Here is a 27,084-nt window from a genome sequence, read left to right as displayed (position 1 = left end):
ATAATACAAATTGGCATTTAAACATTTTGCGTTTGTTTCCTTGTTTAAACTTTATAGCACTTTAAATTTTTTGATAGGCACTGTTCCAGATGAGCTGTGAGACACTGTATATACATATATATATGGGGGAATGGAGGTATGTATATAGTCGTGATCGTCTGTTTTTATGAAAACTATTTCCTCAATTATGAAGCTATATTGACACCGGTCGGATAAGATTTGTATATCAAATATAGTCGGAAGGTGAGTTTTTTTGTCAACAACTTTTGTTTACTCAAAATGTTCAAATCAAATTTACCCATTTTGCATCGGACTATAAATCATATTATTTTACCCAATCTTACCTCTAAAATCAGCATTAGACTACTACACCGTATATCTCTTTCATGGACACAATAAGTCCGTTTTTTAAAAATATACTTTGATATCGAAGGTAACATAATATATTGGTTTTGTGCAATGTCCGACATGCTTTCTGTCCGTCTGAATGAAAGCAACTTTTTTCGACACCCTTAGAGATATAGACTTGAAACTTGATACACATACTGGGTCTGGACTCGCGTCAAAGTGTACAAATTGGAGTGTTACGTCCACTAAGGCCACATATCTCCCACAATTTTAAGGCTACAGTCTCCAAATTTGATTGGTAGGTTGTTGGCAATGTCCTGCAAAGATCGGCATATGCCAACAAATCAAACTCAAACAATTTGAAAGCTAGAGTCACCAAATTTTGAACTTGAAAGGCAACTTGGACGGTATTTCTTGGGTGCACTCATCCTGTTACTTGCTGCCTGTTAACAGCTACTATTACTTATGGCATCAAAGTATTTTGCAGTCGGTTACGTCCAACTCTAATTTTCTTGTTTTTTTTTTTTTCAATTTACAGTAAAATTTAAATGTAGGCAATGTGAATCCGGCCTATAAGATCTAAGATACCAGTTCTTCCTTGTTGATTTTGGTTTGGCCTCTAGAATAATAGTGAATTTAAATATAGAAACAAAATATGTTAAAATTTTACTAGAATTGTACTGCCCCTTGTGCGTTGAGTATTAGTAATTACAGAGGGATTCGAATCACATTGTATGTGTGTCAACAATATTTAAAATGAATCACAGTACTGACCCACCAATGAGGAAATGGGTGATAATCCATCGCGTTATAATATCCCAATATCCTAGCACACATCTGATGGTTTCATCAGCCAATGCAATTGACTCAGCCTTAAATTTTGATTCGGTATTCCAAGATCTTATTTTTAAAGGTGGTGGATCTGGGCGTCAAAGTGTGCGACATATGGTGTCGTTATCATTAGTAACGGCACGTTTGTGACGTGCATTGAATACATATGTACATATGTGCTTGTACATACATACAAATATACATATATACTCACTTGGTAAGTAAGTATGTCTGAGAGTCGAGTCTCTGCGATTTCACACGTTGTCATAGTGCTGCCTAGGAAATAATAATAAAAAAAAATAACCAAGTGACATGCCGTCAAAACGCGAAGTTCATTAGTCACAATACAAATATACAAATCTATATATATAAAACAACAAAAAAAAAAGTTTAAAAATATCTTGAATGTGACGTGTAGAATGAGCTAGGGCAACCTGTGATTGGAGATTGATTATGCCGCTATTGAACTTTGTCCGTTTCACATAACAAATGTTCCGGACAATTCCAAAAAGACCAGCCATCAAAGAGCTGTCATATATACATACATGTACATATGTATATATGTAGATATGGATATTCATACATAAATAATCACACGGGGCCCGTTTATCCTAGTTTTTCGCAGCGTCTAAAATTTAATAACGTTCTCGCTGCTGCTGCTGCTGCTGCTGTTGTTGTTATTATTATTGTTGGCTTCATAAATAACAGCAAATTGGCATGCATTCGGGTTTCCAGTTGAGGCACGGCCCGGGAGCACATAAATTTCTCAACACTTGCATAAAATTCATAAAAACAATAATACAAAATAAAATAAGTGAGAGCGTTGCAGTCGGGCGTAACCGACTACGGAATACTCAGATACTCTGAACTATATACATAAATATTTATTGTTATGGTGTCTTTTTTTATACTTTGATACCGAAGGTTCGATAGTATATTGGTTTTGTGCAATGTCCGTCATGCTGTCTGTCCGTCTGTATGAAAGCGTATTTAGAGATAGAGACTTGAAACTTGGAACAAATACTGCTCTGTGCCCGGGACAAACTGTACAAATTAGACTAGTACGTCACTACTACTAGGAAATCGGTAATTGCAAATCGATAAAGCCATATATCTGCCACAATTTCTACGTCTACGGCTACGGGTAGGTTGTTGGCGATGTCCTTCGAAGATTGGCATATGCCACGCCTACACCCGTCGTCAGCAGGAAATTCGGCCTTAGAAATCAGAGATGCGCGAATTTCCACAATTTGAAAGCTAGAGTCACCAATTTGTAAAAGTATGTTACAGGCAACTCCCCTTAAAAGGGGAAGGAAATCACACAATTTGAAAGGAATATTGCTAGTAACACCCTTCAAAAATCCGGATAAAAGCTACAGTTACCAAACTTGGAAGGTAGATTAGTTGGAACCTTCTCTTTAATTTTTTCAGACACGCCCACTACCGCCCCCAAAATCTACAAAAACCCATATCTCTCGTAATTTAAGAGCTACAGTTACCAAACTTGGAAGAAAGGTTACTAGGAAACTCTTCCAACATTTTTTTCGGCCACATCCACTCCAGTCCCCAAAATTCTACCGCAATTTGAAAGGCAAACTTGGACGGTATTTCTTGGCAACACTTACCCTGTTCTTTGCTACCTGTCATCAGCTGGTATTACTTATGATATCAAAGTATTTCGCAGTCGGTCACGCCCAACTGCAACGTTCTCTCTTGTTTTGTATTTATTTTGATGTCGATAGATAGCAAAGAGCCAATATTGAAATTTATACTCAAAGATTATTTCGCGCAGCCAAAAAGACAAATTTTAAATGGCTAAAATTTTGAAGGAAAAATTGAAAAAATTGATTTTTTATTGATAAATTATGTTTAAATAACAGAAGAAAGCAAGACGCAATTAAAAACATTAAGACTTAAACTAAATTAGATCTATAATCTATTTAATCCTATTAGGAACCGATGCCCTACATATGTTTTTGGGTTCACGGAGTGATTGTAGCCCATGGTGCTCTTGAGATTATTTTTATTGAAAATTGTTAACTTATGGATATTTGTGATCAATATCACCCACAAATTCTTTGGCAGGGAAAATGGTAAGACGGATGGGCAGCATGACAGAAATTTCAAAAACGCAATATACTCGTATACGATCGGTATCAGAGTATAAAAAAGAGACAGAGTAGCAATACCAGCGAGAACAGCAGATGTGCCGTCGAACGATGCTACACAGGTCACCAAAGTGTTTAATGAAAACATGGAGCATAACAGAGGCTGCTACATACTCACAATCCATACATTCATATGTACAACGAAGGAAGTCAGATGATTCGAATGCTAAGCTATGAATTGTCAAATGATATAGAACAAATATCGAAGCAAAAATTGTATGGAACTTTTATGTTTAGAATATTGTTAGAAAGAAATGAACACCGATATTACAAATGTAAAGCAAGTTTGACTTCTAGACCCAAATCATTTAATATTATCATACGGTTCTATGTTATCATAATAATAAAGAATTAGAACAAGTTAATAGACTGCAGCTTATATTAAAAATATAAAATATATTTGGAATACAGGAATTTAGATAGCAATCGATATTATGGCTTAAATAGTTGAGTTCCTATCATTGGGATAAATATGTATGATGTCATGCATTAATGTACAAATCTTTAATTTCGTTCTTTTTCTATAAGTATACAAAAGCACTAGTCATTTATTACACTGTACTATACTATATATAAACTCAAAAGAATGTGGTACTTTTAAATCATCATAATGAGTAACTGTGATGTCAATATGTGATTCACAGACATGATATTGACTTAACCGGAAAGGCCACTTCACATTGATTAAACATACTTACATGGATTTATCATAATTTTGAAAAACTGTGCAGTGTAAGAACACTAAGCATACAATACAAATGTGTATTGCAGGTAAAATGTACTTTAGCACAAATATGTATTCGAACTTAAAAAGGCGGTAAAGCTAGCCATACAAGTACTTAACTTATGTTTGTAAGCTTCTTGCTAATCAACGGCAGCTCGTTATCACTGTTGATAAGGACTATCGCAGAGTGACGTAGCCGGTGGTGACATGTTTCCAATGTGCTGAGACCAACACAGACCAATTTATTGTACAGAAAATGGGGACCTTGGATTACGATTGCGCTTCACAGTCACCAGTCGATATGATGATGATAATAATGGGCTGGACAGACGCCAGGCACTTCAAAAGGGTCAGACGCAACCGAAGACCATTTGAAAAATGATTTCTGGATGCCACTGCAAAATGAATATCGGCATTGAAAATTTGAATATTTATTGCAGGCAGCGCTGCGGTAGGTCCACAACTACACATAGACCATGAGTGTGTCTCTGTGTGTGTGTGTGTGTGTGTCAATGTTGTAGGTGTGCGGTGTGTCGCCTGGTAGATCGATATATGTACGTACATATTCAGTTTGTTTGAACGATCCATTCAATGGTGTCAAATGGCGGGAAGGTCTTCAAGTGGCATGGGTTCCAATGCAGCAGCAACAAAAGCAACACCAACAACAACAACAATAATAATAATGACGGCTGTGACTGTTATTCTTATCAACTTGCCCAGTGCCGAGAGGGTATTTTTGTTGTTGCTACATTTTCCGCACAAGTTCAAGGCGCGTCCATAGCTAATCGCTTTGAAAGTGAAACCGTGTTTATATTTTGCCTTATTTTTTCCGCTTTTTCATTGACACTTGAGCCTTTGTTTATGTGAGCATCGTGTGTTTGGTATTCCTAAGTTATTTTCCTTTCTCTGTGTACTTATAGGTATGCATATATACCCTGTAACATATGTACTTAGGTAGCAGTAGCCAGTAACCCTCCATTGCATTCGGCAATGCTCATTTGAGTCCAGTTTCATCAACATTTAAATACACTAGATAAATAAATATTTTGAATGCAATATACGATTAGATACAATATATACAATAGATAGATCCAATATTTATAATATACAATATACAGATTAGATACAATATTTAGTATAAATTAAATTTCCTTATTACATGGACCATTGAAACAGACCACAAATCCTTAAAATATTTAATACGCGATGAAGATTAGCATTGATCTTGATTCTTCAATTTTCGATTTAATTTTTGTATCTATATGTGTATGTATTATGCTGCAAATATCCCCTTGATAACCTGGCAGGGTATCAAGTTTAAAGATGCCTACTTGTTTAGTTGGCACGGTTTATTTCGAGATCTCGTCAGAGTTGAAGTGCCTCAACCCTTTGTGGCTACACGCCTTCGGTTCTGAACTACCTTTTCCGGGCATTTGGGTGCACGCATGCGCGACTCTCGAGTGGATATTGACATATTGCTGACACGCCCACAAACAAATCTGTGCAGCATGCCCCAGACAAGGATTCTGGCAGACCCCAGCCCCATTTCCTTTTGTATACAGCCATGCCAGACGCACGTGCCCACAACTGATGACAACGATCGACTGTAAAAAACTAAGCGAGAGAGACAGAGAGAGAGAGAGAGAGAGAGAGAGAGAGTGAAGGGGAGATGGAGAAAGACTTAAGGAAAAAGATACAGTGCAAAAGTTGACAGGCAACAAAGTAGCTTCGTTTATGAGCCGTGAAAATTATGAAATAAAAAGTTGAGAAAATCATGAGTTGATGGCAAAATGTTTTGCGCAAATTTGTATTTACAAATTATATTTTGATGGTTGTCGGCGTCGAGCTAATTAATATTACACAATATTGCAAGAGACCATCAATTAACGTTCACGGCACGTTGATGCTGCACAGTTGCAGTTGCATCTGAAGGAGTCCGGAGTCCGGAGATGGGTCTCTTGTTGATTCAACGGAAATTGAGCGAGTAATTCAAGAAAATGTTGCTCGGAAATGTCGCACCATAAAAATCGTTTGCCACTGCGTGTTGAAAAGCGCCTCTTCAACCGCCGCTTCCCGCTATTGGTGCTCAGTGTGCACTTACCAAAATTAATGCCATCGATGACAACGCTGCCTGCAACAATAAAAGGCAAAGCCCAAAAATAGCAGACATATACCATTATGCTGCCGAAAAGGGACAAAGCAGCAGCTAAAATTATGACGATGTTTCTGCTGCAGCACAATTATTTCCAACTGTTAACAGATTTGTTGGCACAGCCGAGAGAAGCTGCAACAGCGGCACAGCGGCAACAGCAACGCCATCCACAACAGGCGGATGATCTGCAACTGCCGCAGCAGCAGAGAGCATTTGTATGATAATGATAATGGCATGTTGATGTCGATGGTGTTTCCACTGAAATTGAGTCATTTTGATTGCAATTATTGCCATTTGTATTGTAAAAAAGATGAATGCCACAGAAATCGATAACATGAGTGAAACACTGTCAAATTTTTATGGCCTTTCAGATCGGTGTTTGCTTGAGGCGAAAGGAGAAGGAACTGCTTTGCTAGCGTCAAATCATTTCCATGTTTACAAAGTTGTAACAAAATGTTGCGAGTATAATAAAACATGTATCTGACTACAGAGAAGAGAACATCACGAAAATTGTTAATTAACTTTATTTTATTGATTTCTTTTTATTTTAAAAGAGTGTTTATCTTGCGTCCTTCAGTTTGATGAGATCGAAAATATCAGATTTAAATATAATTTTTCAATACCAATATTATAATTTTGGACTCAAGGTCTAGAAGATGAAAGTAAAACCTATTGATTAGGACGAGTTTTAGGGTGGTTCCACCTTTTTGAGATAGGTTTTAAGTGATACAAAACTAAATAAGAATATATATAAAATATATAAGAATATTTTTTGTACTGCTCCACATCACAAATAAAAAAACTGAGTAATATGGTCGCTGTTAACATTTAGAATCATCCCAGATAGCATTCCGAGCCCTTTCACATCTGCAACACCAAGCCGAATGTAAAGATCGTGGTGAATTGATCCTTAAGCGATTCAAATATGTTAACAATGGGCCAGCTTCTTAATAAGTCTTCTATGGGGACATTAACTTGCTTATTGTTCAACTGGTAACTTGCAATTTTTACAAAAGTCGGTCAACGAATATAACTACGCCAATCGGGACAGATTTTTTTGCATTTGAACAAATTGGATACACATGCCCAATGAAACCAATGACCCACATGGTAGACGGAATGCTACTAACTTCCCTTTTTCCCCAAGGATGTCTAAGCAAATTGTAAACACACAACCGGATGGCAATGATGATGATCTCCCATGTCGAGAAATAGCCACTCACATATTCAAAAATGGCATACGACAGATTAATAACAGCACAGATGCATTTGAATGGAATGCGTGAGAAGAAACACATTGCATCTGCGCCTTAGATTTGAATAACTAATCAATGCTACGATGCAATATTGCGATTATTATTATCATTAGTGTATAGGCCCCTTACTTACTGCCGGTCAATCTTCCAGAACGTGTTCTGGAGTCTCGTTACTTTCACGCACATTTAGAAAGTCAACAACCAAAGACTTCTAGTCATTTTTTATTATTATTTGTTTGTTTATTATTATTGTCTTACTGTATTTTCTGCACACAAAATGGTTGATGACCTCAGAAAAGTGAATAGATTTGATAATCTACACATTGCCATACCATGTTTGAGCCAATATTATAAACTCGCAATCCTTTGATAGCCGGCCTGGCAGTCTGAAAAGATGGCTATATCTTAGTGATTCTACTTGCTTTCGGGATTGAAAGGACGCGCATCTCTCTGATGTATATATTGCCTCCTTGAAAATACTTGCAAATGTGCTTAGCGATTCGTGCCAAGTACACTCCTAGATATTTAACCTTTCCCAATCTGAATTGGTCTTAGTGAATTTGGCTTTCAGAGATTTTGCAATATTGACGCTTTCATGCGCGAAATTTCGTTTACAGACAAAGGTTCCACTCCAACCCATTTTTCTTAATATTTACAAGCTCTAACTGTTGAGACGTTGACAGGCAACTCCGATTGTCTGATGTCTGGTAGCTAAAGCCAAGTCCGTTTAGTTAGGTCCAATCCCACTTAACTTCTTATTATTAAATTCTACTTCATGCGTCGTGTAGCCAAAAGCACCCTTAAAGTCCATAAATGCGCAGGAGTGCTATCTCTCTCGCCTTCACTGGCCTTCATGGGGATTATTTCTGTTGCAGAACTTGATCCCTAATTCCAAAAGTCAGGATACGTTCCTGTGCCCATCTGTCAACGGGTGCAGTTCAAAGGCAGCTTATCAATTTGGGGCCAACTCAAAATATGTAGTTTTGTGTGTGTTTTATATGTTGGGGGGTGGGACAAGAAGCGTGAAAACATTAAAGTCGAAATTGATTTCAGTGTTGCCTGCACCCGCAAACATTGGCCCCAAGGTGTGTTCGTGTGTATGTGCAACACATATGTATGTAAATGTATTTGGGTTGGGCAAGTGTGTACACACTCTTTCGTTGGCTTGTATTAATTAAATCAGTGGCACTTTTTGTTTATACGCCACAAAGAGCAGGCGAAAGAGAAAGAGAGAGTGTATGTGTGTGTCAGTGTGTGTGTGTGTGTGTGTGTGTGTGTGTGTGTGTGTGTGTGGGAGCAGGCCGGCGTAAATAATGAATGGCACCAATTACGGCGTGCTGGCAACCATTTTGTTGGCCCCGAGCATTTAACCCTTAGCTAAGAAATGTTCGAATTTACTTTTTGTTAATTTATATTTGGCATTTATTGTTGAATCTGTTGCAGCATTTAAATGTTTATAGTAAGTAGTATGTACATAGAACAATGAGAGATAATACGAGTAAAATAGAACACTAAGCAAACTTTCACAATGTTACACTTTAATAACAACTAAAAGACAATGCGAAATGTGATAAACTTGTTAAAAAAAAGAACATATTTTAGTTACAAACTACAATTTGTGTACAGAAAAGATACATTTTTTTTTTTTGGCATAATTGTTAACTAGACACAAAACTGTCGCTTAAAAGTTACAAAAAAAAAATAAAAAAAATGTAATTCAATTGAATTTTGGTATAGTTCAAAATACTTGTAATACTTGAGTTCAGGCCGCTAGCTAGCTAACTACATGTGTATAATACTTTATGTGGCGACCCGCTGCCAATCAGCGCGGTCCCAAATCGATGTAGCTGTTGGGTCGCATCATTTGATGTGCTGCCGCTGCTGTGCCATAAAAGCTCTGATAGCTGCCCATGCCGTATGCGGCAGCTGCCGCCGCCTGTCGCATGTGACCCGTGGATACCTTGAGCTTGTCGTAGGGACTGCCATATCCATGGCCATGGTGATAGTGTGCCGCATTGTGATGATAGATCGCACCAAAGTTGCTCTGCTCCCCCGCATAGGGCTGACCAATGTTTGAGTAGATATTTGCCGCTGCCATTACCTGGGTGGCAGCAACGGCGGCAGCACCACCAACACCACCACCCGCTGCTGGTGGTGACGCTGAGCTGGCCGAGAGTGGTGTCAGTGGCGTTGATGTGTGCTGATGATGATGCTGATAAGGATGATGATAGCTGGCTCCATAGTTGTTGGTTATTTGGTGAAGACTCTGCTGCTGCTGTTGTGGCTGTTGCGACTGTTGCGGCTGCTGCTGCTGCTGATGATGATGTTGCTGGTGCATTTGCTGTGCAGCTGGTTGTTGCTGCTGCAATTGTTGCTGGTGCAGTTGCTGCTGTTGTTGTTGCTGCTGTTGTTGCTGTTGCAGTGGCGTCGCTTCTAGCTGAAAGGCCAACAAATCGGGCGAGTTGCCCGACGTTGAGCTGCTCGACGGCGTGGCTGGCAGCTGCATGGCCAATTGAGATGTTGCTGCCGCTGCTGCTGTTGTTGCCACTGCTGCCGCCGCCGCTGCTGCTGCTACTGCTGTCTGCTGTTCCACAAGCTCTGTGCAGGACAAGCTGAAGCTGTTGTTCAGCGTTCTGTCCTTTGATTTTAAATGCTGCTGCTGCTGCTGCAGTTGCTGCTGCTGTTGCTGCTGTTGATGTTGCTGTTGCTGCTGCTGCTGTTGTTGCTGCTGCTGCTGCTGCTGCTGCTGTTTCATGCGTGCCTGACTCTCATGGCTCATGCTGGACATGCCCAGGCTGCCACTGGTGCTGCAATTAAAATATTTCAAATCGGAATTGAAATTGAAAATGTGAAACGCTTTTGATAAACATTGCAGTCGCTGCTCTGCTCATTTGTTTACAATCGACCCTCGGCCGTAATGCCGAAAATATGAAAAGCCAAGACCGAAAAAAAAAATTGTTTATGGCTGGCACATCTGTCAGCTGCCCCATCATTGCCAGCCGGAGCTGCTTATGCTTCACATTCTAAGTTGAAGTTCTTGCGCCCATTTTGAGTTATTGTTTCTTGTTTCTTGTATATTTTTTTTTATTTTTGTAGACGCGACGCGCCGGCAATTCCCGGAATGACTTTAACAGCAGCGGTCGACGGACTGTCTAGTGGGCCACTTGGATCTCGATGGTGATCGACGATGGGATGGGGTCTGCTCCAAGTGGGTAATGTTCATTACAAATGATCTATCTATCCCAATTTCAATCATTTCCCATACAGTTTGCTCAAATTTAATCATTATCACAGCAGATGCAACTTAAGTTATTTAATATTTAAAAAGAAAATCCTCAACATGCCTCTGTCTACCAAAGGTATTCATTCTCCGAATAGCTAAAGATAGCATTCGATTTCATATTTTTCTATAACTATGTCAACGGTATTTTTCCCCATTCTGTGTCATATATTAAGCCTACAAGAGATTTGTTCGTTGTTTAAGTAATTTCATGGCTTAACTACTGTTCCCCTGAAACAGACTTAAAATTGAATAAATATTTTGGCCTACTTACACATCGTTGGTGCCATCATCTCGGAATCCTTTGGCAAACGGATTGCTCGATATTTTTAGTTGTGTCACCTGCAAAACATAGACAAATTTTCCAAAATTCATTTGTTTTACTTTTCTCTCTCTCTCTTGAAAATAAATGTGGTAAACGGTTTTGGCCCCGTTTATATTAATAATATTCCAGTCTGCTTGTTGATGGTTGAAATTGGCTGTTGTTGTTTTTATTTCGTTAAATGCAACAAATAAGAAAATGTTTACAAAGCATTAAAGAATAACATCAACTACATAAGCAGCAACTACAACTAACACACACACACACACACACACACACACTCACACACACACGCACAGAACACCTAAATTATTTGCAATAAATTGTGGAGTGAAAAGTGTTAACACCCACGTTGAGCACATAAATAATTTAAATACTTTCGAACAAAATGCCGCTAAAAATAAAATGCCAGAGATTTTAAATATTGTTTTCTCTTTGCTGCCTGCTTAGTTGTTGCTGTTTCTGTCTATATCATGGAAAATTATGAAAGATACTCTACAGCTCTTCGACATAGAGTAATAAGTGTGAAAAGTAGTTAAATTAAATAAATATTCTCACGCTTATTTCTTCTATAAGATCTTTAGAAATTTCATGTATATTCTGTATATAAAATTGATGCTGGTAAATTTTACATAACACTATTTTATAATTAATAATAGCTCAAATATGGCACATGCCTTATAACTATTAATAGCTATAAGTATTCGAGGTAATCATTTATTTTGTTTATAAAATGATCAAATAAATGTAGTTGACCGATTTGTGTTTGTGTATCTTAATATTAAAGTGTATCTCTCAGTCGTTTTTTCTTTCTTTCTAAGAATCTTCTATTTAACTTGCGTGTTACGCATTGTAAATTAATAAAAAGAATAACAAACACATAAAATGAAAACATAAACAATGGCATTAAATTGGCATAAAATGGCAGCAGAAGCTTTGTAAAATGATTTTATACAAGGGGGGCTTGGGTGCTTGGGGGCCTAACGTATTGTAGACCAAATGTTTTCAACATGTAAATTTTAAAACTGAAAATCATTGGCGCTTGTCGCTTACAAGTGGTTACGATGACAAGTGGGTCAAGTGCCCCATACGCCGTGCCCCGTACCCCGTACCCCGTAACCCCTCGCCCGAGTCCAATCCCACTCCCATGGATTCGGGCTCATGCTACTCACTCGCTGGTTCTGGTATGCTGTTACGGCCGTAAAACTCGTCTCCGGGAATATGAACGTGCGAAAGTTACTCGAATGCTCATTTTCATCCAGCGAGGCATTCTTTGGCGGCAAGTAGACCAAGTGGAAGCGCGGCTGGTAGCGATGCATGGAGTTCAGTATGATCTGTGAATGGCAATTGGTTTGGCAACACATTAGCGGGAAAAGGGACAGAGACAGACATATAGATAGATACACGGAGAGAGAGAGAGAGATTCATGAATGTGAGCAGAGTGCTGGAGTGCTTTTGGATGACGGCTGCCGGCTTTTGTTTAGCGCTTTCAAAACAAAACAACAACAAATAACAGTTGTTTGGGGCGCGAGCGGCGACCAAATGTTTTATGCCCCGCATAAACAAAAATAAAAAGCCAAGCATAAAGTTATGGCCCATTTAAAATGCCTGCTCATTTGTTTTACTCACATGGCCATTCTCATCCAGCTGATTGTTGGTCAGCTTCAGCTTGTCGAAGGACACTATTTGCTTCATCCAATTGGCCCCGGCCGCTGGCGAGTCCGGATGCACATGTATCCGCGGTGGTGATATGGCGTCCGCCTTACCCGCCACCACCCAGCAGGAGCTGCATAGAAAAGACAAGAAAATCATAATCACAGCAGTTGATCACTTGTATGTGTAATTGCAATTGGATTGGTATATCTACTTGTGAAACGCGTAGCGATAACGCTTATCATCCATTGGCACAAAGTCCATCATGCATATGTAGGTGGCATGCGGATCGAGGCCACCGATGCGCACCTGAAACGTGGGAAACATGCGACGACCAGTTTTCGTAATTATCATCTCGGTGCCCTGTGCATGGAACTGATCCCACAGCGCTTTCGTTTCCAATACGACAATGGCCTGCGCTAGAGTTGGATGCACTGGCTCCGGTTCCTGGCCATATTGAGTATTAATTAAGTGTTAATTAATGGAACTATATAGGAGTTCTACAATTGATAAAGAGCTTATGCACATACAGTCACGGCCATACAAATATTACACAGATTTGCCAGAAGCTTTAATAAACGAGTCTGTTTTGTTGTTTGGTAATTGAAATATGTCTTTCGCTGACTGAAGTCGCATCCCGACGGTACTTGAAATATATTTTGAAACTTTCACGATTTTCACAGCATTGCATAAAATTGCTTACGGTTTTTTTTTATACTTCATTCTCCGCCTTATAAGTTGTGTTATCTTTGCTATTTGTGCCATAATTCTCTGATTTATTCGATCAGCTTTGTTTTGACGTAATCACAGTCAAACTTAAACATAACCAGATGATAGATGATATTTTTTAGATTGAACCAGATGATATATGATATTTTTTAGATCGAAAAATACACACTGATTTCGTATAATTACAGAAAGCTGATTGAGAATGTATGTGCATATATATGTATATCAATATTTAATTGATCTATCAATTAACTAGCAATATGTCAATCTGCTGTATATTTGAACTGTCATTGTTAACTTATTGTTATTATTTTGACACTTACACCTTTGTTGTTGTTGTTGTTTTTGTTGTTGTTGCTACTGTTTGAGGAGCTGTTTGTTGTGATGTTGCTGTTGTCTTTTTTATGGCTGTTTTTATATTTCTTTCTTTCTATTGCTGCTCCCGCTCCCGCTCCCGGTCCCGTTGCTGTGGTTATTGCTGTTGTGCCCTTTAACGCTTCGTTGTTGTTGTTGTTGCTGTTGCTGCTGCTGCTGCCAGGGTAATCAGGAACGACGGACGTCGTCTGCTCCTGACAGTTGCCGGCGCTGCTGGATTGACTGCTGCTCGTGCTGCTCGTATTGCTACCTGTGCTCTGTGCATCAATGTCCGCCAGCTTGGCGTCGATCTGTTCAAGTGGCTTGTAAGAGGCTCGATCCTTGCCAGCCGTTTGTATGCAAGCTGTGAATGAGGCCCGAGCGGAGTTGGGTTTACTTATTTGCTTGCTAATAACCAGCTCAATCAAACTTATTGTTAGACATATTATAGATATGATCTAAGCGAGAAATCCGCTAGCAAATAACAATTAACCAGTTCTGAAATAGTCTACATAATTATACATATACAAACTTATAATTTGCTGCTGCATTTTTTAAATGGATTCCTTCTAATGATGTTTCATCAGTCCATAAAAATCTAAAAGGTTTTCATTAGCTAATTTAAATATTCCAAATGCTTTCGGTTCCTGGAAACTGCCAGAAAATGGTTTACGCCTTAAACTCATTTTTCTGGTTAAATAAGTTAACAAATTTCTGAAAGTAGCGAATGGCTGAATTGATTCAGCTTTCCTGCTAAAGAATATGATATTTATGTATTTATAAAGGTGCTGATGATTCATACTAAGCATTGGTCAGGCAATGCGGATTTTGAGATGGGAGTTGCAACTCATCCCGCCGAAAAAGCACCGTAAAATAACCTAACTTTGTCGGAGACAGCAATTTAATACAAGAAGTCGCTTCTACTAAGTCGTAGGTCAATTGGAAAAAGTATATTTGCTCTGATATTTGAGATTTGTAATATATTGAGCATTTTATTAGTAGTAATTTGTAGCAGTGTGAGTAATATTTCATATAGAAATATTTGTATTTAATTCATTTCGAATGAGTCTAGCAACTGGATTTTGGGGAATCACAAGATACCAACTTTTAAATACGAATAACTTATATGTATCTATGTAATATAATAAATAAATTTTACACACATTTGCAAGCATTTTGACACATTTGATGTGTTTCAAAACTGTATTTTGGGTGTGATATGCTGCAAAAAATGCTCAAAACAAATGAGCGGAAATGCGTTGCACATAAATCAAATGAATACGTTTGAACTAGATGCGAGTGTTAGTCAACAGTTCTTAGAGGTATTTTGCAAAGCGGCATTCTCGTATATGTATATATTGTGATTTATTTGATTTAAAATGCGACAGAGCAAGACATCAAATGGATGGCTCTGGAGTAGGTCGCGCAGGCGCAAGCCACAAGGATCGGGCAGGCGGGACGGGCAGTGCGAGATGCGTGTTGAGGACACACGCACGACAAATTGGATCCGACGGCTATAATGAGCGGCATATAAAACCAGCGACAACAACGCCAATCCAATTATAAAAGTCGTCACAGAAACGGCTGTTGATTGAGTTGCCAGCTAAATTTAGTGCCACAGCGGCAGCCCTTGAGCGGTGGCAAGAGGGCGGGTTATGTAGGACGTGTGCGAGAGGCGCCACAGCCTGGGACTGGGACTGGGCCTGGGCCTCGGCCTGGGCGCGGCAGCAATTTCGCAATTAATTGCTGCATGTAGCAAGTTGCTTGCAAGTTGCAGTTGCATTCCGTTTGCTTGCTTGCTTGCATGCAACGTGCAGCTTGGAGTCACCGCCAATGACCCATGACAGGTCGCCGTCGACGTCTCTTGCGCACCGCCATCAATTGTCGCTTAATGAGACAATTTTTTGTAGCTGGTTCGCTTCAGACCCGCAGTGATTTTGCCGGCAGTAACTTCACGAATGAATTCTAAAATCAATTAGCATTTGGCACAAATGATCGTTTTTCTGTCACGCCAACCCAACCATCAAAAAAGAAATAAATAAATAAATAAAAGCAAAAAAATAGATAAAACTATATAAATACAAACAATAAAAAAAAGGTCAGACCAAAGACGAAGAACTTTCGCGCTAATTGTCAGCTTTGTTTATATTCTTGTTTAACGCCACGCACCAACAATTTTGAATAATTAGTCTTTCGGTTCGATTGTGGCTTCGAGCAGAAATATATGCATTAACAAATAAATATATAAGATCGGGTGTTACTTATACGGGAGTGCAGCCAAAACTGTATGAAGTATTATGTATATCTTTAGAGGTATCGAGTAGTTGACGAGTCGTTGATATTTTTAAAATTGTTAAATATTATTATTATTTTATTGAACTATGATTTTAAATTATATTCAAATATATCTCGTGAATTTGATTAAATTATGCAACATTCAGTTTTCATTACAAGTGTTTTTTATATATATATATTAACATGTCTTTTCAAATATTTATGCAAACCTATAGATTTGCTGCTAGCAACAAAATTAATATTATTAATAAAAAAATTGTCAAACTAAAATTTCAATAGGGAGGTATTTGAATTGTTGCCTATAATTTTATTATTATTGTATATTTGTGGTTTTTATTTGTTCATACCCCTGTGGAGGGTATAATTGGTAGTGACGTCTGCAACGCATTGAAGGAGACGTCTCCGATCGATGTACATTCTCGATCATCATCAGTAGCCGAGTCGATGTGGCCATGTACCAATTTTATTGTGTTTATTATTAAAACTCCCACAGTTTTAAAGTCTCTCCGGTCACCCGGTCACGAGGGAGCCGACCTGAATGGACAACTATATTATGTATATAGCTACTACCATGGAACTATTGATGATACGATTTGTTCTCCTATTCAAAATTTCTACTTAATAAGATTTTAAGATCAAGCTCACAAAATATGAGTCCCTCACATTTGGCAAAAAAAAAAAATCATTATTGGCATGGGAATAATATGAGTTAAGTTACTAGGCGTAGAACCTTTCTGACATTGTATTGATACAAACTATTTTAATATATAGTTTACAACAAGTCGTGAAACAGAAAATATATCATTAAAATGTGACTAAAACGTACAAACATAATAATTTTCGGTCTACAAGCGTATTTTATCTATGGAGTGTCTAAGATAGCAATTTTTTCAAATATGTTTTTTAAATATTGAGAAAATTACATAAGAAATATTTATTTCGACTAACACTCTGATATTGCTCAATTTAAATTACTAACGATAAATTCCCATTACAAGACTCAAACTCATAATAGTTTTTTAAACTTTATTCTTATGTCAGTCAGTCGACTCACCTTCAATTTGTTTCATGGGACTAAGTCCGCCGGTCGTATAGGGTGATGTCCAATAGTCATTTGCATAACAGCCATAATCCGCCAGATTTCCATTTAGACCATTGTCCAGGAACGGCATTGTGGACACCATGGCACTGGCGCATTCCGTAGGACCCATCATGTGTGTCATTTGTGCAATTTGTGCACCTTTACCTGATGCGAATTATCAACTATATATGCTTGTTTCGGAGACCAATAAGCGACCAAATAATTGTATTGTATTGTATTCAACAAAAATACAAAAAAAAAAACAAAAGAAAATAAACACGTTATTTGAAAAATTACTGAATCATTTATTTGGCTTTTTGGTATTCATTTCTTGCTTTGTTTTGATCTCTAAAGTTTTTCGCGCAGTTGTCAAATTTGATTATTGCACTCACACACACACACAAACATATACACGGGTACACTGGAAAAAATTAAGATAGCAACAACAATGCATAGGCGGTTCGGGTCTGCACACAAAATCAAACGAGGCCTGCGAACGTGTTGAAAAATCGTAGCTGCCGTTCAAGTTGTCAGTGTGTCAATCAGAACAACAAAAAAATACAAGAATTCGAGAAAAAAAAACACACACAGAGAAAATTGCAATCGCTTCAACACCTCGCCGCAATTTTCAAATATTTTTACCGATTTTTTGTTTGTTTTATTTGTTCCGTGGTTTATTTTGTTCAATTCGATTCGCCGCTTAATTTTTAGAGTTTTGCGTTTTATGGTCTGATCGCGTTGACTGCCAATTCTCTTGTTTCTTGACACAAAACAAATTGATTGAGCGAAAGATTGATGGAATGATGCACTCTGCAGCTCGCCTAATAGTTGTATATTTTCTAGTTGTTATTAATGTGTATTGCGAATTCGAAGCGTTGAGTTCTCTCAATTGCCACCTTCCGGCCAAGTGCGAACTGATGATGTCGATCCGTGATCCGTGATCCGTGTTCCGTGTGCCGTGATTCGTATAGCCGCGATCCCGCGATACGCGACTTTACCACTTGACTCGAATTCAAATTTGAATTCCACTGGTTGCCGTTCGTTGCACACGCGCTCGCATCCGTATTGTCAAGAGTTTGGCTGCGGAATGAAAGCCACGCATCGCCCGCCCGCCCAATGGATGCTTGCTTTGCCTGGGATCATGAAGCTGCAGGCGCTGACGGCGGTGCTCACCAATCGCTGTGCCACTTGAGATGGTCGCGAGACCAGCCGCCGCATCAGCATCCAAATTTAGCTCTGCCAGTGTCTATGTGTGTGTGTGTGTGTGTGTGTGTGCGCGTGTGTGTGTGTGTGTACCAATATGTGTGCGCCTATGTGTAAGTGCGCAACGAGTGGCCAATCGCAGCACAGCTTCTCAGCGATCATCGATGAGTGAGGAGTTTAATCATTGTGGGTCCCTGGATGCGCTACTCCACCAACTCTTTCTGTCTGATCAATATCATGGCTAGATTAGGAAATATCCTATAAATTGTTCATGTTTTAACCAGTTTGCTGCTTTTTATATATATTTCTTTTTTGTTGTTTCTTAATTCCAGGGAATATATTTTTTAAATATAGCAATTTCCCGTTTTTTTTTTATATGTGAACACAGACATGAGGTTTTTTTTTTGCTTTGTTTCTTAATATTATTATTAAAGATTAGTCTTTTATGACCTCGCATCTATGTACAAACATAATAGATAGCTTATAAATTCTCGTAATTTAGTTGAAAAAAAAAAACAGGACTCTTTTACGGTGATTGGAACCATCTACAAATTGTTCGCATTCCATTACTATTTTCTGAATTTTAGGAAGGATTTTTTCTAAAAATAGTTTGCTTTTCTACTTCTTATAAATATTTTCTATTATCAAGCTATATATATATATATATTTTTTTTATTATCAAGATATATATTTCTGAAAAATATAAATTATTTCTCAAATATAGAAAATTGTTCCAGTTTTTCTAGATTTTCATTATAGCCAATTTTTAAATTATTAAAATACAAAATTTATTTTTGTTTAATTCTTTTATATATATACGTTTTATCTACATATGTGCAAACGCAATACTATCTCAGAGACGCAGATTAGTCGCAAGTAGTCGAGTTCAGGGTACCGACCAACATGAACAAATATGCCAATTGAAAGTTGTAGGGTGAACAGGCAGCAAAACTCGGAGCATCAGAAACAGTGAACACATTGTATACTGCACGTGAGACTTAAGATAATATCTATTATTAGATTTAATAAATTTCTTTCTACGTCCTGACTACTAATCTAATTAAATTCTATTGTTGATTAAAGGGAAATATTGAGTGATATTTCTCAGCATTAACATATCTGTTCAAATATGCATAGCTACCTAGAAGCAAGGTTAAATTGCTTAGCTGTTTCCGGGAGGCATAAGTAGCTTGCTCTACCGTAACGTAGTTTACACTTGTCCAATAGAAGCAGTGCGCACTGTACTTCCTCTCTTTGCAATGATGATGATGAGTGAGCGTAGAGACCACGCCCCCATCGTCTCATAACTGGTCGATTGTTCTTCTCAATTGAGGATCTTTCGCTTGAGTGGGCGTACTGACTCATTGGATGTGATCGCTCTGCAGAAGCACTCGCTTCACATGGCCCTCATTTGGAAAATGCTTTTAATTGGACTGCTACCACATGGCGGTGGTAGTGGTGGCAGTGCTGGGCTATAGCCAGCAGGGCCATAAATACAAATTGCGCCATAACCTCGACACTAAATAAACCATAAAAGCGGCCCAACATGATCAGATCTCCGAGCACCGGCGGCATCAGCGGGGCATTAACATTTCGCTGGCTGTTGCTCTTCGATCATAAGATAGAAGAAAAGAAAAAAATGGCGGCTGTTAGCCATAAGCATTAGCCTGCGAGTGCTGCTGCAGCGATCAAAGCAAATGCGAGCCGATACCCATTGTCGAAGATGGTCCGTGTAGATGGGATGTGTGGAGGCTGCTGCGGCAAAAGGTCTGAGTGTGTTAGGGAACTGTGTTGCCCACATTTTCTTCTTCTTTTTTTGTTGTCTGCTTTGCTTATTTGGTGTCTGCTTTTCATCAGCCGCACTCATTTAGTTAACGGTAAATGCAGCAGCAGCCGCCATTGCTGCTCCAAATTGTTTCAATTTTGAATTGATTCCTCCCCTCCGCCATCTGGGTAATACCTGAACCCCCGACTCACTCTATTTATTTACCTCTGCATTTTTGTTGAATACATATGTATGTACATACATACATACATACATATAGTCGTATGTATACATATATATATGAATGTATGTATGCACATAGAAATGTATAAATCTTGGCATTCAGTTACGCCCAGGATTCAGATTGCCCGCTTGGGTGCTCTGTTGTTTCTCTGTAAGCTGTTTACAATTATTTTGAATTAAGTGGATTGCGGTTTGTTTGCCTCTTTCCAATCACAAGTACCAGAAACAAAAACAGTAGCAGAACTCGAACCAGAGCCAGAATCGAATCGATCTAAACAGTCCAACTCAGCAGCAGAGTACATAAATATTTAATGTGTGTGTGTGTGTTTTTTTAAGTTATGGCATATTGTTATTACTTTATAATTGCCTTAATTTATTCATCCTTTCTTTGCAAAATGCAAATTGCAAACAATTCTAAAATACACATTTATCAAAGTACCAATCTGATTCAAAAGCATGCTTAGGCAGTATATAATAAATTCGTTTGTTTCAAGGTTTCGCTGCCTTTAGTTGGCTCAACAATCTTCCAAAAGATTGGTGTTGCCTTCAGAAATTAAATTGTAACTTGCTGCAGACTAAAGTATTCAAAAGAAAATAATGTTAATATCAATAAGAATGAAGGATCATGATGGGGTATACAACAAGGAACCTTATTATGTTGGACAACTTCTGTTGTACCTCTAACGGGACCTCCCTTCCTTTCTCTGTATTAATTTGTATCTTTTTACTTTGCAAAATTGGATGCTGCGGCATCGAAGGCTGCGATCAGATTACCAATGTAAGAAGTGGGTTACAGCAATAGTCCAAGTCAATTCAAAAACAAATGCGTATCAATACTTTGGCAGTATCTTCTGCTTAGCAGCAGCGGTGAACCACCTTAGTCATTGAGGCATGTTTTATTTTTAATAATATATATTGACTATGCAAGATTGCCTTAGATACCAGAACACAGCTCAATTCCGACTCTCCGATAAAACGTATGAACTACTTTTTAGTATCACACAAACTTATTAATTTTGTTGCTTACATTACCCCAAGAGGAACTTGCATGACCCTCATGAAGTCATCATATTATTGACCAGCATCACTAGCCGAGTCGATCTAGCCACGTCCGTCTATCTACCTCTATTCGCACCAAGCCTTTAGTCGTACAGCTTTCTTGACGAAACTTTGAATATATCCGCCCTTTTGCTGCAGACAGTACATACATATGTCGGATCAGATCACTATAACATATACCCAATATAAGAATTGTTCGTTTAAAGATGCGTTTTTGGGAAAATCTTGTTTGCTTACAGAGATATACATCAACCAACCAACCAACCAACCAACCAAAGTCACTTAATACACGTTTAATAATGCTTCCCACATTTGGACAAAAGATCATCGATATCGGACCATCATATCATTTGCCATAGCTACTATAGGAACGTTTGTAAAATTTAGCTATCGGCAGATTAACTCCAGTCTGCATGGCTAAGTAGCCTTACATATAAGTCCTGCGATGGGGGCTAATCCAAAGTTGTCTCATCGAATTCCTTTTTATATATAGTTTGCAATTTAAAGGATATCACCATAATAGTAAAATAATATATACTACAATATATACATTTTGGATGAGTATTAACATCAAAAACTGATAAATAAAAATAATTTCTTGTATTTGTCGACTTTCATTCGATTTACAGGAACTTTTTAGCGTTAACAATACACATATACTGAATATCAAGTACATATATATATCGGGTTAATATTTATTATGGGCATAACGAGAATTTGGAATTCATTGAAAAGAAATGCAATTCCTTTAATTACTTAATTTTGCAGATTACAGAATGCAATTTTGTGATTCGAATCAAAACAAAAAATTAAAATAAAAATATATCATGCATCAAATCAGCATTTCTGGGCAAGTTGCCCGAATTATTCGGGTCACAGATGCAACAATCATTCAGTTTTTGAACATCCTCTCTTTGATTCGCATCGACACCGACATCAGCATCGGCGTCGACGCACTGCAGCGCATTAATATCAAGGGTCTTGCCACTTTGCTTCACGGCACTCTTGGTGCAGCACCAATAGGTCGGGAAGTCCACCTCATCTGAGGATGATGAGCTGAGATCAACCGGTATGCATTCCTCGTCTTTCTGCCTGTCCGACTGCTGACCCAAGGTGCTATTGGTTAGATTGACCTCACCCAAGCAAAGCGACGGCTTGACCCGCACATGGTCACGTTCGCAACGGACACCACTGGGTATGCGGTCGTGGCCATTCTTCTTGCCTGTCTGTTCCAGCATGTCCAGCTCCAGCTCCTTCTGGCTATACTGCTGGGGCGTCAGAACCAACGGCTGCCAGCATAACTCCAGGGTAGACATGCTCTTCACCCCCTCATCCTCGAGGATGCAGTCGTTGGTGAGCAATCGGCCCTTATATGTCAGCTTACTGAATCCCATCGGCACGTTCATGTTGCGGCCAATGTGCTTCTTCAAGTCAGCCACATTCTGCAAGCGATCCGTCTCATAGATGTTCTTTTGACCGTCGCGGGTCATCACTTGAATCTGCAATTTGCGCATTTTGAAAATACCAATTGCAACTGAGCTGAACTGAACTAAATCCGCTTGAGTTGGCCTGACACTCAGCGTAGAAATAATATATTTATATACAACTTGTCAGGAATTATTTTTTTTTGTATTGTGTGGCCTTAACCTGATTGTTTAAAAAACGAACTGAAGTTCAAAGCACCAGTTGTGACAAATCCAATGAACATATAAACGAAAACGGTAGATTTTTGCTAAAAACGAAAACGGAAAAGTTTTGCCTAAATTGGAAAACGCCTGTATTTTTAATGTTATTTTTACTTATAGTGAAATCTTTGCAACGATACTTAAATATATATATACAAAGCTCAAGATGTCTTAAAAGTATATGTGATTAAGCTACTGCTTCAGTGTGTTAATGTGCTTGCAAAGTCCACAATTTAAAACAATTAAAAAAATAAAAATGTAAAATAAAGATAAGATTCAAGTTACACATTAAATGATTTAAAACAACGTCAATTAAATAAATTAAAGACTATAATAAATCGGAGGTTTTAAAATGTTCAAGTGCATCACTGAACGGAACTAATAAAATTTCTAACTTAATCGCGCATATTTAACAAAGTGTTTGAATATTGGTTTTCCAAGCCAATGTGGATTGTTCTTGAATTCAGTTTATTTGTAGATATGTATGTAACGATGCATGCTTGTATGTATGTATGTGTATCTATGCATGTATGTGTGTATTTGATGGATGCTCTCCTTAGAATTGTTTCCGCATTTATCTCATTCAGAGTGAATTGGGAGACTGCCGTTCGTTTGAAGGCGTTGATAAATTTATGCACCCCATTGGCGGAGCTTCCGGTTCCATTCGCCTCTCTGTGTGTGTGTGTGTGTGTGAAAGAGAGAGAGAGAGAGAGAGAGAGGATGTTTGCGCTTGGCAGCAAATGTCAACTGTTAGAGTGGCAGTCAGTTCTGAGGCAGTGGCCAACTCAATGGCACCTCATAAAAACTACAGCAAAATGCCGAGACTAGAAAAAGGAAATCTTTGTTATTACAGATCAAAGGCGCGATAATTTCACCATTCAAGTATGGTTTGTTTTGTTGTTTTGTCGAGTTTTATTTTATTTAAAATATATATATTTATATTTAAGACATATGCAAACAAATTCAAATGCACAATGTTCTTTCTAATACAGCATACAAAAAAAAATCGAAAATACCAAATGAAAATGTCGTTAAATGCTCAACAGCCAACGGCAGCTAGCAACTAGCAACTAGCAACTAGGAACCAGCAACTAGCAACTAGTGGCAGCTCACGTGACCTACAGCGCAAAATTGGCGAGACCACAGGCGAGCAGAAGGGCCAGCGATAGGAGCACTGTGGCGGCACCGTCGCGTGCAATCGGGATAAGCGTGTCATTGGCCAGGAGAGCGTTGCAGCCGTGACCCTCGCAGGTGTAGCAGTTGCCACCGGCAATACACTGCTTGTTGGCCTGGGCGCTGCTTAGGCAACCGCGCTGGAAGGAGCCGTTGGCCACACGATTGCTGTTGCGGATAAAGCACTTGTCACCCAGACGATAAGTTTCGCACACTTTGCTGTAGGCATGATTCTCGGTTGCGCACGTTGAGTTGATTGAGTTGCCGGAGCACTGTAGGCACTTAAGGCGGTACTGTGGGAAAATCTGACGATTGCAGCCATCCATGAAGGTACAGGTCAGGCACTCGAGCTCATTGTTGCATGATTTCAATGTGGCATTATCCAGTTCGCTGGCACATCCACGAATCGTATACCCATCTAATCGAAAATACAGAAAATACAGAGTTTAAGTCGTCCACATCTACCAACAGCCTGTCAATCTACCAAACACTTACCCAATACGCGTGTGTAGCACACTGTGTTGTTGGCGCAGTCTTTGGACATTATGTTGAGCGGGTCTGTGGCGCAGCGCGCATCAGATTTGGAGTGGCACTGCACGCACGACTCTGCAAATGTAATGCAAACAGATAGAAATATATCAATTAAATTTCCGTTTATGTATATGCATATCTAGCTTGCAACATCCAGTTCATTTTCACTTGCAAACATTGAGTGGCAAGTTGTTAAAAATATACATGTATGTATGTACATCTTAAGTTTCGGCAAATGAGCAAGAAAGACAATTAATAAAAAACACAAAAAAACATCTGTCCTCGTTATAAATGAAGAAATGAACATAGCTATAGCTGTTGTTGCTAATGAATAAAACAAAAATTCTTATCGAAAGCAAAAAAAAAAATGTTAAAAATGTTTTTCTTTAAATAATAAAACCGCTCAGAATGTGAACCTGCTTAAATCAAAAACCACATGCAAAATAATTACTGGAAATAAAAAAACACAAAAAACGTTAAATATTATATCTTGTATAATAATTAACCTAATTTTCACTTAACTTAAATTAACACAAATTTCAAGTGGTTCACTTTGATACATTGAGAAAGTAATTTCAAATGTGCGCTCTTATCGTGCCAATATTTGTCGAGTTTGTTTCTGCATATTTATTTAGGTGTATATTTGCCAAAAAAATATGACTGATGAAATTTTAATATTCTTCTTAAGGCGAGTGCATATAATGTGCCATATGTGCCTTAGTATGACTGACATCACTGTCATTATATAAATCTTTATCAAGTGTAGCGATAAGCCCCATTTTATGTGTGTAATGTTTATATGTATGTATGTATGTTTGTATGTGTGTATGTATGTGTATATGTATGTATGTATGTGTGTCCATAGCGACCTACTACGAATCGATGGCATTCCAACCAAATGAAAATGTCGTTTAATGCTCCAGCCGTGTGCGTCTGCGTGTGTGTGTGCTCTATACGGACTAGTCACTCATTTTTAAACTTTTTAGTTATATTTGGTATTATTTTATACTCGGCTTTCATGCATTTAGTTCAGAGGCGAGCAAATATTCTGAGGGTCACTTCCGAGCTCGTTACTCATGCCGCGCTGACAAGCATAGAATTAAACCTTATCTTAATGCATATTTTAAACGCGTCAATCAGTCATATTCATTAGCACTTCCAAAAATATATTTATTAGCAACTGAAAAAAAAACGACACACAACTTCCTCATAAATCTGAATTTATTGAGGTATGAAAACGATACTTGCAACGCTAATTGCATGACTCATTTTAAAAACAGTTCCTACGATAAGAGCGTTACAGGTCGCGTTACTTGGTCCCAGTATCAAGTGTGCCTATGATACTTAATTTCCTCTTAAAACATATTATCTGAACTATATATATACATATACATATATGTCAGTCATATATGTAAGACATACACGTTTTTGTGATAAAGTGAATTAGTCAGACAAATCTTTTTCTCTGTAAATATGCATATATATCTTTGGAGCAGATGTGCATCTGTAATTCATTTGGACACATTTTGTAAAACAAGTGTTTCCCGGTTAAGTTTGAACAATTTTAATAATATTTTACACTGACACATATGAATCGCCCATGCTTATCAGTAGATAAGCAAAAAGCCTCTAACATAAGATAAGATAATGTGTTACTCACTAAAAAAAAAAATGTATATATATTAAATAAAGAACTTATGTGGTCTCTTCTTACATAAGACACTTGCACTCATAAAAGCCGTGAAAACAATAAAAACAAATAAAAAACTTTACCACAACTGACGTATGCCAAAAAGGCAAGTGCAGCAAATACCGACAAATAGAATTTCATGTTGAGTATCGAAAAATTTGACACAATCAGTTTGATATATGTTGATATATATATATATATATATTTATTTATTGATATATATATATGTTCGAGTCGTTATTCGCACCGCACAAGTGGACCTTCTGAAGCTCAGATATAAACTAACATCAGTTGTTACCGTCGAAGAACCGTCAACTGCTATTATTCGGCGTTCGTTTCTTATCAAACTCGCTTGCCGTTGTAAAATAAGCCAAATAGAGTAGAACTTATCAGCAAAAATACATATATGTATGTTCCTCCTTATCTATTTATAAAGATTTAGAAAAGAGGGTAAACCATTACCCTTATTAAAACGAAATATATATGTATTAAATTGCCATTACCATTATTAAAAAAAAAAAAATATATATATATATATATAT

The 27,084-nt window shown here is 38.1% G+C and overlaps 3 protein-coding genes across 3 annotated transcripts; all 3 read right to left on the bottom strand.

Moving 5' to 3' along the window:
* Window positions 1-9,053: 9,053 nt before the first annotated feature.
* Window positions 9,054-17,413, bottom strand: LOC6564916 (T-box transcription factor TBX5). Its single transcript, XM_032738169.2, is given in 9 exon segments — window positions 9,054-9,997; window positions 10,000-10,029; window positions 10,073-10,286; window positions 11,034-11,101; window positions 12,254-12,415; window positions 12,711-12,867; window positions 12,949-13,181; window positions 13,787-14,181; window positions 17,167-17,413. Coding segments are annotated over 9 exon segments (2,124 nt in total). The 5' UTR covers window positions 17,336-17,413; the 3' UTR covers window positions 9,054-9,301.
* Window positions 17,414-22,140: 4,727 nt separating this feature from the next.
* Window positions 22,141-23,055, bottom strand: LOC6564917. Its single transcript, XM_001991099.3, has one exon. It carries the CDS (start codon window positions 22,975-22,977, stop codon window positions 22,273-22,275), a length of 705 nt encoding a protein of 234 aa, XP_001991135.1. The 5' UTR covers window positions 22,978-23,055; the 3' UTR covers window positions 22,141-22,272.
* A 967-nt stretch (window positions 23,056-24,022) lies between these two features.
* On the bottom strand, window positions 24,023-26,823 carry LOC6564918. The gene is made up of 3 exons (XM_001991100.2): window positions 26,626-26,823; window positions 24,817-24,927; window positions 24,023-24,739 (listed from the first exon to the last, which is right to left on the bottom strand). Exons 1-3 carry the CDS (start codon window positions 26,681-26,683, stop codon window positions 24,267-24,269), a joined length of 642 nt encoding a protein of 213 aa, XP_001991136.1. The 5' UTR covers window positions 26,684-26,823; the 3' UTR covers window positions 24,023-24,266.
* Window positions 26,824-27,084: the final 261 nt, after the last annotated feature.

The sequence above is a fragment of the Drosophila grimshawi genome, unplaced genomic scaffold (genome assembly GCF_018153295.1).
Source record: "Drosophila grimshawi isolate 15287-2541.00 unplaced genomic scaffold, ASM1815329v1 contig_848, whole genome shotgun sequence".
Lineage (NCBI taxonomy): Eukaryota > Metazoa > Arthropoda > Insecta > Diptera > Drosophilidae > Drosophila > Drosophila grimshawi.
The sequence above is the reverse complement of the archived record's forward strand: the minus strand, read 5'-3'. Positions and strand labels throughout refer to the sequence as shown.